Here is a 16,304-nt window from a genome sequence, read left to right as displayed (position 1 = left end):
CTTATAGTAATAAATGCATTAATAACAACTAATTAACAACTGAAGTAGCAAGTGCCATAAATGTATTGCATATAGATAAGCTACTAGGAGCAGATCTGGGGGCAGGGGAGCAAAACGGAGTCCAGACAGCTGAGGGGTAGAAACTGTTGCAAAATCTGGCAGAACTAGTTTGGGTACTATAGTACCTTCTGCCAAAAAGAGGTGGGACAAATTGATTATGGGGGTTCACTTCACAATGCTGTAGGCTACTGTACCTTTGTGGCTATGGAGGTAGTGCATTGACCAAGTAAGGTCAGCTGCCAGGTGCACACCAAGAAATTTGGTGCTCTTTACCAGTTCCAACATAGAGCCCACGAAGTAGAGTGTGGACAGTATGGGTCTTCCTGAAGTCAACAATTGTTTCTTTCATCTTGTCCATGTTAAGTGACAGATTGTTGCACTTGGAACCAGTTCATCAGTCATTGTATCTCCATTCTGTAAACTAACTCGTTCCCTTTGCTGATGAGACCCATTACCGTTGTGTCATCTTCAAACTTAAAGGTATTTGAGTTAGCAGAGTGAAAAGAAGTGGGCTAAGTACACCGCCCTGGGTGGCACCAGTGCTCAGTGTAATTGTACTGGAGATGGTGTTTTCGACATGGACATGGGTATGTCTGTCAGGAAGTTTGGGATCCAGTTGCATAGGAGAGTGTTGTAGCCTAGCAGACCCAACCTCCTTTTGGGCTTCTGAGGGATGATGGTGTAGAAAGCAGAACTGATTTCAAAGAAAACCTTTTAGCACAAGTGTCCCTTTTGTCCAAATAGGATAGGGCTGTAGGGCAATAGTCATTGAGGCAAGAGACAGTGAACTTATTTGGCATGGTGGAGATGTTGGTGATCTTGAAGCACTTGGGGGCAACTGCCTGCCTCAGGGAAATGTTGAAGATGTCTGTAAAGATATCCGTCAACTGATTTCCACATTCCCTGAGCACTTGGTCAGGTATATTGTTTGTCCAGCAGCTTTGTGTGGGTTTACATTCAACAAAGTTCTTCTCATGTTAGCAGTGGACAAGCCTAGTACCTGTTCTTTCTGAGAAACACGATCACACATTGTGTTGACATCAGGTCACACTGTACATTGTGAATATGACAATCCTATTTAATCCTAAATGTGTTTTTTTTTCATTTCTGGCTAAATTTACATGAAAACATTAGCATGGAGAAGAATCTGAAATGCTTCTAAGAGAAGTTATTTCTTCTACCATAATAACAATTTGTGCAAATGGAGGAGCAGACTGTTATAAACACTGATGACGCTGAAACAGTCGTCCGCAGGATTGGCAACACATGAAGCAAGCCAATGTTGCATATTCCTTTTAAAAATTCTGCTTGTTTATGTTTCTTATTCTGGTTTATACAGGAATGTTAAAAGGAAAGCTTGCAATGCGTCACCTGTGTATTTCCTGAAGTAACTGTATCCATAACTTAATCACGTGACTGAGATAATTTCGCTCAAGATAGAATTTATTTTTACAAGTGTAGATTCTGTAATTTAATCTGCATGTCTGGATGTTACAGTTGTGAGTTCAAATGAAGACACGTTCAGGACATAACAGCTAGGGTTACACGTTGTCCTGACGTACACATGGTTTCCGTCACACTACTGTCATGAGTTCAGGGCAGAATAGCAGTAAACAATCAGAAGATGTTTTTTTTATGAATTTATGTGGTACAATCTAAAAATGAAAACCCTGTGCTTTTCAAAGACTGCATGCCATGTCTCACTGACTTGCTTGCTCATTTCCTATTTTATATTTTCTCAATCATTTATTCCTCCTTCTGTCCAAACTCAGCGATTAAATTTTGTCTGTATGCTGTCCATTCAAATAAAAAAAAACTATTATGGTATCATGGTGTGCTTGTGGCATTTATAATAAATAATACAATATACTGTATGCATTCAAAATAAGAACAAACGCCCTTTTAAGAATTTGGCTCTCATGATGTTTTTTTCATTTTGACATGAGGTGTTACGTTATATTAGGCTTAGAGTTTATTCAAGTTTATGATTTGCCCTGTTTGCAGCCCATGGTTTTGCTATCAGTCCTTCACTTTTGTTTAAATAATCTTCAAATTTTTTTGGAAAACCATTGAAGGACCACCAGTCAGCACTCAATACACAGCGTTGCTTTTTGACTACTGAAGTTCATTTGAGCAGTATAATGACCAGCCAAAAGTGGACTGACCTTGCATATGTAAGACGCATGATTAGGGAGAGTAAGATGCCATATAGCAAGGATAGCCCTCGTCCTTTATAAAAGCTCACCCTAGACTAACAATGATCTGCCATCCCATAACATACACCCTGTCTTCCTTTACTTTGCTATAGTCTCCTTTTGGATCCCCCAGCCCCTTTACTCTTTAGTACATTGTGGGTCTTCTGTTCTCAGTGGTCTTCTCATGATATGAAAATGTTTCTACCTTCACCTCATAATAATTTTCCATTTTTTGACCACTCATTCCAGTCCTGCTACATGAATTATCTAGGGACATGAGAAAGTACAAAGGTAATGGCAGAGCCACTGACTGGTTTCAAGGCTGTGACCCGTGCCCAAAAGCGATCCCCATATTGGATATGAATGTACCATCTGCTTTGCCTCCCCAGTGATTCATGGTTATACTTCATTCTCCATGATCTGGGGTTGAATAAAGAGGGTTTGGTAGTACAAGGATGGATGAATGTGATGCCTGGGTTACGCACAGCTGGCATTACCTCCTTGAACGCAGGACATCGATGGTCATGATCTGAGGATGGAATGGGCAGTGAGGAGACACACACACACACACACACATGCACAGAGCAAAGTTGGGTGCAATGTGCTTTAATTACTCCAACAAAAAATGCTCATAACAAACTTTAGAACTTAATGGTCAGTAACAACAAGTGTTTGTGGAGTTTAAAGGATAAGTTCAGTATATTTCAAGTCAAAGTTTCTCCACAAGCATGGTAAGTATGCATTTGCCTTGCAACATTGTTCCAAAGTCCAGTGTTTTTTTATACATTTTTAAAATATCTTGTCGACACGTGTGCTTTACATTGGAGACAAAGGGGCATGGGACATCATCAAAGCCAAAAACTTACTCAAAAGTTTCAATTAGAGAAAACATGCTTTACGAGTTTTTGATGCATGTTTGTTACAACAAGGGAGATCTGGAAACGATCATTGTATTACATATTGCTCCTGCCATTTTCCTCATTATCAGGTTATGTTTTTTTTATTCGCTTGTGTGAGTTCTCACATAAATATGGAAGTAAATGAAAACAAAGTTAGCCACGTGGCATGAACACTGTGATTTTATCTTGGGGGTGGGGTGGGGAACTGTAAGGTTATTGTGGAAGACTACAAGCGCAGAGGCAGCAAGTATAGCTGGCTTTCTTTTAAAATGGCTACATCTTATAATATTGGTGTTTTGTATCAAAAATAAAATGGTTAAGCTATTTTACAATGTTTTTTGTAATAGCAAGATGCGGACCAATACTCAACAAATGCCTTGGAGTAAAACTAGACATATTTAGTAAGTTTTATGGATTTTGTTTTCTGACTTTTTGAACAATGTAAAACACCAGTGTGGGCAAAATATTTTTTTTCATTTGTAGAAACAGTTTATGGAAATTACTGAAATTTGGAACACAGTTTTATTTGGAAAATGCATATATTGATTAAATAATTTTGACATTAAAAATGCCAAAGATATCTTTTAAAAACCTAGAAATACATGATTCCATAAATATTTTAAAATCAGGAAGTAAAAATCAGGTGCACTTTTTTTTTTTTTTTTTTGAGCATAAGCACCAGTCTTCAAACCTCTCAGCCCCAGTTACCCCATAAGGTATGCTCAGTTGGGAGCTGAAACATTGCCATGCATGGTTTACCATCAAACTGTCTCATGTCAAAGGTGGTCATCCCTTGTGAGCCCATAATCTTTCTTCTACCACCATCGCTTGTCCTTCAGCAAGAGTGACCCTACCCAGCAAGCACCATCCTCTTGCTCCACATTGGGCAATATCCTGACCGCCATGCCTCCTGTCCTCCGTATCAGCTCATCACCCTATTGCAAGTTCTATTTGTAGTTTTTTTTTTCCCTTTCAACTTACCCCCAACATTCTCATGTTGTCTTTATATTCCTTGTGGGTGCAAGTGCTCTGCCTGATGAACTGTACAAGGTCAATAGGGAGCAGCTGAGCTGAACACACCTGCACATAAGAAAACGAAAAGGTGCCTCTGTTAGACAAGAACCATTCCTTAGGTAATCAAACTGTCTAATGTGGCTCACTATTCATGGCTCACCAAATTTTTCTTGGTGAATGGTGATCCAGGAGACACATACAGTGCATCCAGAAAGTATTCACAGAGCATCACTTTTTCCACATTTTGTTATGTTACAGCCTTATTCCAAAATGGATTAAATTCATTTTTTTCCTTAGAATTCTACACACAACACCCCATAATGACAATGTGAAAAAAGTTTACCTGAGATTTTTGCAAATTTATTAAAAATAAAAAAACTGAGAAAGCACATGTACATAAGTATTCACAGCCTTTGCCATGAAGCTCAAAATTGAGCTCAGGTGCATCCTGTTTCCCCTGATCATCCTTGAGATGTTTCTGCAGCTTAATTGGAGTCCACCTGTGGTAAATTCAGTTGATTGGACATGATTTGGAAAGGCACACACCTGTCTATATAAGGTCCCACAGTTGACAGTTCATGTCAGAGCACAAACCAAGCATGAAGTCAAAGGAATTGTCTGTAGACTTCCGAGACAGGATTGTCTCAAGGCACAAATCTGGGGAAGGTTACAGAAAAAATTCTGCTACTTTGAAGGTCCCAGTGAACACAGTGGCCTCCATCATCCGTAAGTGGAAGAAGTTCGAAACCACCAGAACTCTTCCTAGAGCTGGCCGGCCATCTAAACTGAGCGATCAGGGGAGAAGGGCCTTAGTCAGGGAGGTGACCAAGAACCCGATGGTCACTCTTGTCAGAGCTCCAGAGGTCCTCTGTGGAGAGAGGAGAACCTTCCAGAAGGACAACCATCTCTGCAGCAATCCACCAATCAGGCCTGTATGGTAGAGTGGCCAGACAGAAGCCACTCCTTAGTAAAAGGCACATGGCAGCCCGCCTGGAGTTTGCCAAAAGGTACTTGAAGGACTCTCAGACCATGAGAAAGAAAATTCTCTGGTCTGATGAGACAAAGATTGAACTCTTTGGTGTGAATGCCAGGCATCACGTTTGGAGGAAACCAGGCACCGCTCATCACCAGGCCAATACCATCCCTACAGTGAAGCATGGTGGTGGCAGCATCATGCTGTGGGGATGTTTTTCAGCGGCAGGAACTGTGAGACTAGTCAAGATAAAGGGAAAGATGACTGCAGCAATGTACAGAGACATCCTGGATGAAAACCTGCTCCAGAGCGCTCTTGACCTCAGACTGGGGCGATGGTTCATCTTTCAGCAAGACAACGACCCTAAGCACACAGCCAAGATATCAAAGGAGTGACTTCAGGACAACTCTGTGAATGTCCTTGAGTGGCCCAGCCACAGCCCAGACTTGAATCCGATTGAACATCTCTGGAGAGATCTTAAAATGGTTGTGCACCGACGCTTCCCATCCAACCTGATGGAGCTTGAGAGGTGCTGCAAAGAGGAATGGGCGAAACTGGCCAAGGATAGGAGTGCCAGGCTTGTGGCATCATATTCAAAAAGACTTGAGGCTGTAATTGGTGCCAAAGGTGCATCGACAAAGTATTGAGCAAAGGCTGTGAATACTTATGTACATGTGATTTCTAAGTTTTTTTATTTTTAATAAATTTGAAAAAACCTCAAGTAAACTTTTTTCATGTTGTCATTATGGGGTGTTGTGGGTAGAATTCTGAGGAAAAAAAAAAGAATTTAATCCATTTTGGAATAAGGCTGTAACATAACAAAATGTGGAAAAAGTGATGCGCTGTGAATACTTTCCGGATGCACTGTATGCAGGATTTCAGTAGATAAAAGAATTCTCCAATGCTGGAGAATGTTGTTATACAAAACCACATTTGATTTTTCAGTAGTGAGACTGAGTAAGCTAACATCTTTAGCGGACATCACTTCCACTTGCCTGTTGTTCAGAGCTTTGGTGACGGCCACATGTCTGTTCTGATTTTTCTGTATTTTCCCTTCCTATACTTTCAGGGGATTGGCACAGATGAAGACACGCTGATTGAGATCCTGTGCTTACGAAGCAGCAGTGAACTACAAGAGATTGCAACTGCATACAAGAAAGGTATTGAAATGTCCTAAATGCTAATACCATGGTGGTTGTTGCATTAACATCCAGAGAGTAGGTGGACGCAAAGAACATGACTGGCTAAAATATGGCAAGTAATCAAATATCAGTGGAAGTGCTGGCCTGGATGCTTGAATGAATGGTGATGGAAATCATTTCAATGGCTTCCTCAGCAAGGCAGCAGCTGTCTTCTTTTTGTGATGCCATTGGGCAGCAGGGTTTTTCATGAATGTTGCAGTCGTTGTCACATTGTGTTTTAATTCATGGCACTCTTTGTAGGTGCCAGTATTGTCTCTGGTCTTCATGACTTGATGTTGCATTTTTTTTAATATTTTTTTTTATTGACTTTGTGTTGCGCTGTCCTTTTCTGGCACATATTCTGCCAAACCTCTCCTGGCCTTTGAATTTTAAATATCTAAAACTACCTTTGTTTTTTTTTTGTGCCTTAGCAGTGTTAGCCTAATGGAAAGTTTTTCTGTAAATGTCCAAGTGACCACTATTGAAAATCTCTAATGAAGACAATGAGAAAATGTAAAAAGTCTCTAAAGCAGGAGAATGATTCACTGATCCAGTCTTTATTTTACATTGGCATCTTCATAGAGTACTCCATGATTAGCCACTTTATAGAACAAAACAGAAAAACAAAAAGATTACTGAATACATGAGAAGTTACAAAGAAATGCGGATGCTTTCAAGCAAACATTAGCATGATAGCACCTGGAAGTATCAATGAATCCACAATAGAATGAGTATTAGTACCATTAGTGCTGAAGAGCCCCTCTAAAATAAAGTTGAATGGATAATAAAAACACAACAAAGGAATGTCTAATAATCACAAATTAAATGTGATCACGGATGGTGCTTGACAACGGCTCCAGTGAGCTGGCGCCACACAGCTGTCTGACCGTTTACTGAAAGTTTAATAATGAATCTGTGGAATATGGAAGGCCACATAATGAACCTAACACAATCTCAGGAATCGGGCATATTGGTATGAAGTAAGCAACAAGAAGTAGCAATCTGGTCTTTCGGGAAAAAGAACAAATATTAATCCAAGTTGGAAGACAAAATGACACTTTTCTGCATACAGGTAAATCATATCTAAAAAGATCCTGTTTTCTCTGCTGTGTCCTGCAGGAAGCCAATAGCTCCATGAATGGGCCGAGTCCATTTTCGGGAATCGCACTGTGGAATAGTAGATCCTCTTTCAGTGCTACTTCAAAGCCACAATGATGGCAAAATAACATCATAAAAAAAATCAAGATACAAACAATAATATTATACTCAGCTTGTATTAAATAGTCATTCAGCATACAATCCACGTGAGGCTCCATATTGAATATCAGCAGGATGCTGATAGAGTACACAAAAAATTGGAGATTTAAAAATTAGGGAGAGTTGCAGGGTTGAACAGGCCAGCTATTGTGTTGTGGCAGCATATCTGGGGTCCAGCCGTTGAAGGGTTTTCAATAGTCGGGTGTGATAGTAAGTGTTATAACTTTAAGATAATATAGTTTTGGTAAAATAAGCCAATCCGTGTTTATCTAGGAATTTCATGCGCTTTTGCAAGAAATTTCTGGAAACAAAGAACTTTCTCTATATTTCCAATGGCAGATTTAGAAATAGTTTCTCACAGAATGATGTAGCATAACAGTAAAAACAAGAGTACTAAAGTATAATAAATATAAAAGCAGCTACTGTAATATAATAGGTAGAAATAAAGCATATATTGAATATGAAAGAACATTGTAATAGGAGGTTATGGGTATGAGTACAAGGCTTACTGAGCACACAGACCATTGCAAGGTCTTCACTTCGTGGATGCCTGCAGAAAGAAAAAAAAAAGGGTAATCTTTTCTAACAAAACCTTGACATGAACATTCTCAAAGCAGTGCTTCACATGGCTTTTGGGGAGGTGGTAGAGAGGCTCTGTTAGTCTCAACCGTTCTGCTCCTGTCCAGTCCCCTCCTCTATGAGTGCACTCTGTGGTGTGGCTCCAATTAGAAGATGTGGTTGGATCAGTTATAGCAATGTCAATGTTTGGTGCACTTGGATCACAACCTGAAAACCACAAGGACTGATTTTGTGGCCTGGAACCCTTGCAGATTTTTTTTTTTCCTCCAGCCCTCAGTTCTCCCAGCCATCAGACCTTACTTTATTTTTTGTTATTTAGTATTGCCTAATTTTTATTTTTATTTTTTATAAACTTTTCTTTCTTTTTCTTGTAAAGCACTTTGAGCTACATCATTTGCATGAAATTGTGCTATATAAATAAATGTTGTTATATGACATTAAATGTTAAGACCTTCTTTCATTTGGGTTAAAAAGATGACAGATGTTTATGTAGTGTCTCTTTACTTTTTGAGTGTGATGTTCCTACTCTTGAGTTTGCCAAAGTTTCCATGTTTTATAAATCTATAAGGGAAAAGTAAAACTAGATTGTTACAATAGGTCTGTGCTGCCACCTCACAGCTCTGAATTGTCTTGCATGTTCCTTCTGTGGTGCCCTCTAGTTTTCCTCCCACATTCCATCTGAAATTGACCCAGTAGCAGTTGGAGGGGAATGTGTGTGTGTGATGATCTGGAACACCATTCATGGCTGCACCTAATGGTGTCAAGATGGGCAACGGCCCCTGTAATTCAGGGTTGGATAACGGGATAGGAAATGAATGGAAAGAAAAGCACAACATCAAGTGTGATAATAGAGTCACAGAAATCAACTTTACGTAATGTCTGTGTGGTCCTACTTGGGAAGTAGTAACCTCCTGGTTTTTACACCCACCAAGCCACATTCCTAGAGAGTTACTCCCACTTTTATGCTTAGTTGTATTTCAAGCAGATCTTCCTTCTGGTTAATATGCAACTAATGTTCTCATCCTGCCATAATTACCTGAACATACAGTAAAAAGAATCAGAAAGACATGGCGTAATCTTTGTCTTTTTTTTTTTTATTTTTAAATGTATGTGCTACTATCGGGAACAGTTATGTAAACTGTCACTAAATTACTAGAAGGAAATTTTAGCTTCCTTATCATTGCTATTGTATGATGAATAAGAAAACAAAAAGAACTTGACCTGCTTTACATGCCTGTGGGTATGAGTGATGAAATGACACAGTTCTTGGCATGGACTCCTAATTATAGCTACTGTATGCGTATAGCTTTACAAAAAAAATTTTTTTTTTGGATCCATTCGTTTCAGTTTTCTCCCTGCAGTCATAAGCTGTAAAATTAAGTCAATGTGGCATTGTGTCACCAGTTCTGTCAAGGTCACCATGTTCACTTCACACAGTTGTGTGTCTGTTGTAAAAATGTCTCTTGGAGCTTGGCTGCTGGTTAAAGTTTACCATGAAAGGCACTACATCAACAACTGAAGTGGTAAACTTCTCATTGTGCTTTCTAATGTGCCAGTCATCATGGTGGCTATAACAATTATTTACAATATAATCAAGCCCACATCTGAACATAAACTGGATGTATTGTCATTGTTAATATGAGCTTATCCTGAGCCCAAACTCTTAACATGTGGGAAAACAAAATTCCTTCTAACTTTCATGAAGTTTCATTTTCATGCTAAGAGTGTTGAAACCATCAAGGAAGGTGCTGTCAAAGGTTAAACCCTCTAATAAATATGGGCTTATAGTGCCCCCAAAGCTGGCTTATGTGAAAGGAAAATTTGAAAACTAAAAGGTAAGTGTTACCCAAATTAAATGTACAAGAGTGCCTGTAGACTGCTATCGGCACATGACAGTTTTACCCGCACCACTAACAGCCATATCATGAAGCCTGCAGGCTTCTGAAAATTCTGGCCATCATAACCATTATCATAGTTTGTGTAGCACTTAGACAATGCAGGCTACGGGCCTGATGAAGTTTAAATCTTTAAAGACAGAGGTTTACTTTGGGTGAAAGCTGGAGGCATGTGAATCTTTAGTCTGTATAGGATGCAAGCACATGGAGAAGGTGCAAATGCCATGCAGACACCATCAAGGTATGGGATTGCAGCATAGCATCCGGGCAGTCCAATGGCAAACTCCCACACTGACACCTAGTTAACTTAAGAAGAGATGCAGGGATAGAAGCAACACCATCAGGAGCTGTGTGGTCAGGTGTCAAGGCTGCCTGCAGCACCACCGCCATGATCAACTATGAGCCTGTTTTTATTTTATATTGGGCATTATAAAGATGCTATATAACAGCTTCAGCCTTTTATTACTGATTATAGGTAACATCTACTAATTATCATACCTAATGGCACTCATTGCCAGTTCAGCATTGGCAATACTCCAGAAATTGGCATTATGCCCATCATCCATTCTTTATCTAATTTAATTAATCCAGTTCATTGTTGGAGCCTTTTCTAGCAGCATCGGGTCGAAGGTAGGAGTCAACCCCATACATTACTGGTGTCATTTAACTTCAGAGCCTTGTAACTCACATGCTGGACGAAAACTGTAGTTCCGGAGGAGTGAAGGATTGAGGAGATGCACAAACGCTAGACAAACTCACAAACTCCACACAAATGGTGCCCATGCTGCAATTCAGACACTCAACTTTGCAGTGATGACCCTTTCATTATGGTGTGGTTGCTCCCCAATAGCATTGTTCCATAACACTACTGTACCTGCTAAAAGAAATGTGAAGTAATTGCAACACAAATCGGGTCCCAGTTAATGACATAAAGGTAAGCCAGTAATTCTTATTTTAACACCAAGTCACCTGGAATGCTCACAAACAGTGATTTTTATCAGCATATGTATTCATTACACTTTTTATTTTTACGATAAAAATGCTTCGCTGTGCTCTGTGTTGATGGATACATTGCATAATTTATATTATTTCTTTTTTTAATGAATGAAGATAAAGGAGAAGGAGATCCAATGTACCGATTTACAGAGCTGAGAGCCTTAGTGCACTTCTGACCACACTGCTTTATGTCATATTATTACTGATCAAACTACTTCTGCTTTGTAAAATTTAAAATGGTTTTAAAAAAGTAGTGAAAGAGAACCATCTGAATTTAAATCTGCATAACTTGAATTTGTGAGTTAAGATTTTCTAGTTTGGTTCAACTACAAATAACATCTCAAGGAAAGTCAGATGGCTGTAGAACATTAGACACTGACCATTTTCCTGTTGTCAGTTGAGAACTTAGCCAGAGGAACATGCAGTTTACATTCGATATGAAGCTGACCTGCGTGTCTCCATTTTGTGTTTATGTAGTAACAAAGGAGAAGCATGCACACCTGAAATTCAATGCATCTTTCTTAACCTTCAATCCATTTTCTAACCATTTCTTAGAAGTTTATCACAGGGCACACCTTCACACGCACACACACAGCCAGTGTCTACTGTATATCAAAGGCAAATTCAAGGCACCAAGCCCTTTGGAGTCGCTCAAAGTAGAGAACCTTAGAAGAATCGAAAAGTTTGAATGAAAACTGGCCATTCGACTCAATTCTCACTCACTTAAGCTTTTTGAAATATTGAGATTCTCTAGGTCTCTAGAGTACTGTTTTCTACTCCAGTGCTTGGTAACCATCTACATGCATCTCTTGTCCTTCATGTTCTTACTTCTAATAAACAGCAGTGGATCTCTTTATTGTCTGTTGGAAGCAAACAATCCTGTTAATATTTTAATAAATGACAAGTCAAATCAACATAAGCACTGTATGCATGTCTTCTGGAATAAGCACTGCAATGAAAGCAGCATCACCACAAAAGCAGACTGTTTTATACTGATTTTAATTTCTTCTTTTCATGCAGAATTTAACAGAACTCTGGAGCAAGATATCACTGATGACTCAAGTAAGGATTTTCAGAAGCTGCTTCTGGCATTGGTGCAGGTACTGACAATACAGATACAATCTCCAGAAACCATTTTTGAGCTCATGATGTGTTCATTTAAACTCTCAAAGTTTAAGTCGAGAACCAAACCTTAACATCCTAAATCACAAAAACAAATCTTTCTTGTCCGATCGCTGGTTTAGGAGCCTTACAAATGTTAGTCATCAGGGGAAATGTTTCATGGAGTTGTCTCCTGAGTTTTTTCAGAGGATAAGTGGGTATAGAAAATAAATGGTTGGATGGATAGTTTGTAATTTTATTTGTGATATTCCAGTGTTATTTACAGAATACATTTTTTTTTTAAATGAGAGGCAGTTATTTTTTTGCACTCTGCTTAAGAATGTTTACTCTTTTTAAGGTATTGTTTGCTCAATATTTGGAAGCATTGTCTATGTTTGAGAAAATTAAAAATGTCATTTCAGTAGACCTTTTATCATGAAAATGTAAGATTAAGGCTCTTTGCCAGAGTTTGTATTATGATAAATAAATAAATCCAGCCTCTATACACACTGCATTCACACAATACGTACATTTGTGTGATAGCACCTCACATTATTGTGATTGTGTGAATTTCTAGGTGAAAATTAAATCATTAGAGTCCAGTCTCGGAGACTCTATGTGGCTCCAGTTTTTTACTCCAGCTAGTTTCACAATCAGGGAGTCATTTTAGTTCTAACTGATCTCATAATCTTATTTCTTAGTCTGCATTTAGAAAAGAGCAGTATTGTGAGATTTACAGTCTAAAGAAATGTAAAAGTGTTTGCATTAACTGTCTTTTGTACTTTTCTTATAAATGTAGCTTTTTCTGTTGTGTTTACTCCCTGTATCGTGATCCTAATTTTGACAGTTAACAACAATCAATGTAGACAGAGGGGCAAGTGACAGTGAAAGCTGACAGGCCCAATGCTAGATAATTTCAGAGCTGGTTTTATTATTATAATTTTATTGGAACCTAGCGAACATTAATGTGTGTCGAATAGAGATACTTTTCTGTTTTTTATCTAACCTTTAAGATATTCTTCTTCAACATCATGATTTTCAGTTTGCTTTCACATTGGTGCAGGTACGGACAACATACAATCTAGACAAACCATTTTTGAGCTCAGGATGTTGTAGCGGTCCGGCACCTGTAAGATTCACACCGTCGGAGAGACGGTGATTTAATTTTTTTTAGTGGAGATTCCAGGGATGCACCCAGCCTTAGCCTGACCCTCACACATTCACAAGCAGAGACAAAAAGCCACCAGTAATAAAACAACAAATAAAGAATATTAATAATAAATGAAAACAACGATCCCACCCTAGTTCTCCTTACGACGAAGTACAATTAACATGAAAACGAACCACAACAATAAACACACACAGTAAAGTCCATGAAAAAACTGCAACTGATGTAATGTAAAGATAAAGGTAAATTGTCCAGAGATCCACACGTTGAAGGGGAATGTAAAGATAGTCCTACCGGTAGTTCTTAAAATGGTAAAGACAGGTGGACCGTTCAGAAGCACTCCTTTCTTCACAGGATGGCCATAAATCCACATACAGTCCTCATGTAACAGGCATACAGTAGACAATCCAGACTCCAACCCAGAAACAATCCAGGACAAAATGAGAAGGCACAGGTATCACAAGGGAAGGTAGACAAACAGGAACTTTAGACACGAAACACAAAATGCTTCTTTCTTTTTTTTTGGTAACCCTAGCCCCCTTTTAAATGTTACGCGGGTCTCCTTGTACCCAACAGCTCCTGCACCCTCAGCAGATGACCAATCGGAGCCACTGCAGGAACTGCTAGGAGTTGAAGTTTCAAGCACCGCTACAACGTGCCAATTTAAAATTTCAAAGCTTTAAGTCAAAAAGCAAACCCTAACATCCTAAATTTAAAAAGTATTTTGGTGTACTGACCAGGTAGAGTCATTTCTCTGGTTTGTCCCACCAGGAAGTACAACTTAGAAGGTTGTTCAAGTGATGTTTTCCACAGGGAAGCTTCTGTTTCGCATCATTCCCATCACTTATGAACATAGCATTAGCTTGTTTTCTGTAATGGGTTTATAGAAGTGGCTGTTACTTCTGTCTAAAATTACTTAATCACTATTTTTGTCATTACATAGTAACAATAATAATCTTGTCATTCCTGTAAAATACAAGTTAGCACATGAAACCATGTTAAATGATAGCATAACTTGTATGATAATGAAGCTCTTTGGGATAAGTAAGCAAACTAATGTCACTGTGGAGGAAATGAGGTGATGTATAGTTTGTCCTGAGTTCAAATCTGAGCTCACAAATATAGCATTTAACTACATATAAATATAATTAGATGTTAAATATAATTAGATCACCCTTATTAATGTGTACATTCCTCCCTCTGCAAATGGGGACTTGGCAGCAGAAATGATTCACCAACACTTTAACGGTGATTCATTCTGATACTGAGGTTGCAATATGTGGTGACTCCCAACCATGTGACTTTGGAAGGAACAATGACAAAGTTTCATCAGTTTGTGACATGTTCCACTTTTGGAAATAACAAGCTGGACCTGCTCTATTCATATGTTAAAGGTACCTTTAAGTGTAAACATCTGGCACCTTTGAGCAGATCTGACCCCAACCTGATTCATCTTATTCTCAGCTGCAAGCCTGTTATTAGACAGCAACCTGTTACACCAGAATAGCGGAGAAGTGGAGCCTGGAGGCTGAAATAACAAATAACAGACTAGGAAATGATATTGAGGGACAGTAGTACCCACAAAGACAGTGTGCTGCTTTCTAAGCAACAAGCCTTGCATTACGGAGGAGATAAAAGGTCTCCTGAAATAGAAAAAGACAGTGTTGAAATCCAGTGACAAAGAGGCTCTGAAGGACACACAGTGAGTACTTAAGAAAAAGCTGAGTGAAAGAAAGGAAACTTGCAAAGCTCAAATAGAAAACAAACTCACTCAGAAAAACATGAAGGATGTCTGGAATGGACTGGGCATAATTGCTAGACTCAGGCAATCCAGGGTTCAGACGCTAGAAGGGGATGTGAACAAAGCTAATGCCCTGAACGAATTTTTTATTAGAATTTCCCTTGCACTACAACCTTTTTTCAGTGACCAGTCCCCCAACTCCATCTCTACTACATCAACAACTTCTACCACGTCAGGTATTCAAGGGGGCAATAAAGCACACAGAATATGAAAGCTTTCAATTTGTGTGTGCAGCTTAATATAGTATGGCTTGAATGTACATCATTTATATAAAGGATGCTTGAGACTTTATGCTTCACATTGAGGTGAACTTTGGCTGGTCCGAGTTAAAGTGTGTTCCTTGAAGGGTGTGGGTACACACTGCAACTTTATAGATGATGATAAACCAGCATACCATACATAAGGAGATGTATACAAATCAACTTTCTCAAAGCACTCTACGATGTAACCCAACAAAGCAGAAAATAACCAAGAAACATAATGTCATAGCTGAATTATTAAAATTAATATGTTATGCACCCTCCGCTTCAGAAACAATGATCGCCTTAAGTCTTCATGTTCAATAGATGGAGCATTGCAGACATTAATGGTAAGGCTCACGTTGATTACATAGATTTCAACCTGTTTTGACAGGTAGCACAGTTAGTATATATTTAAAATGCTAAAAGTTGTCTGTCTGCCACACACCCTTGGCCCTTGAAGCATGATCTTCATCTCAATCGACAGTTTGTGCTATGATTTGTGCAACATGACCCATGAACTGGATGTGTAGGCCACGGTGGCCTGACTTTGGACTTCAAGTCCACCTCATGGCAGGTAAAGATGCTACTATACACATCATCTGACAGGAAATCCACAGCAGCACACGCTGTGCGACATACAGTAGCTCAGACACAGCACAGTTGTGCGCGTCATACAGCATAACTGACACAAAAACAACAACAGAGCAATCGCACCACATGTCTGGCTTGAAAACAGCCCTAGCGCCAGAATGACATTACATAACCAACCTCTGCAGAGTGACCGGCGGTGCTGTGTTTTGTGAGAGCTGCACACACCACCTGATCCAATGTGTGTTCATGCGACATACCTGACAAGAAAAGTAAAGTGGCGACAACTGTTGAAGGTGACCTGCGTTGACAGGCCTGCTGATTGTAATAACACTCTCAAGTCAGACACTCCCAA

At 39.2% G+C, this 16,304-nt stretch overlaps 1 protein-coding gene across 1 annotated transcript in view; it reads left to right on the top strand.

Moving 5' to 3' along the window:
- The window catches only part of LOC120537714 (annexin A2-like), a 34,298-nt gene extending 20,304 nt beyond the window's left edge, over positions 1-13,994 (top strand). The window contains exons 6-7 of the mRNA XM_039766858.1: positions 6,211-6,301; positions 12,070-13,994. Of these exons, the coding sequence (XP_039622792.1) occupies positions 6,211-6,301; positions 12,070-12,245 (267 nt within the window). The 3' untranslated portion in view covers positions 12,246-13,994. The remainder of the gene's footprint in view (positions 1-6,210; positions 6,302-12,069) is intronic.
- Positions 13,995-16,304: the final 2,310 nt, after the last annotated feature.

The sequence above is a fragment of the Polypterus senegalus genome, chromosome 1 (genome assembly GCF_016835505.1).
Source record: "Polypterus senegalus isolate Bchr_013 chromosome 1, ASM1683550v1, whole genome shotgun sequence".
In the NCBI taxonomy this organism is placed as follows: domain Eukaryota; kingdom Metazoa; phylum Chordata; class Cladistia; order Polypteriformes; family Polypteridae; genus Polypterus; species Polypterus senegalus.
Note: the sequence above shows the minus strand (reverse complement) of the source record. Positions and strands in the feature narration are given on the sequence as shown.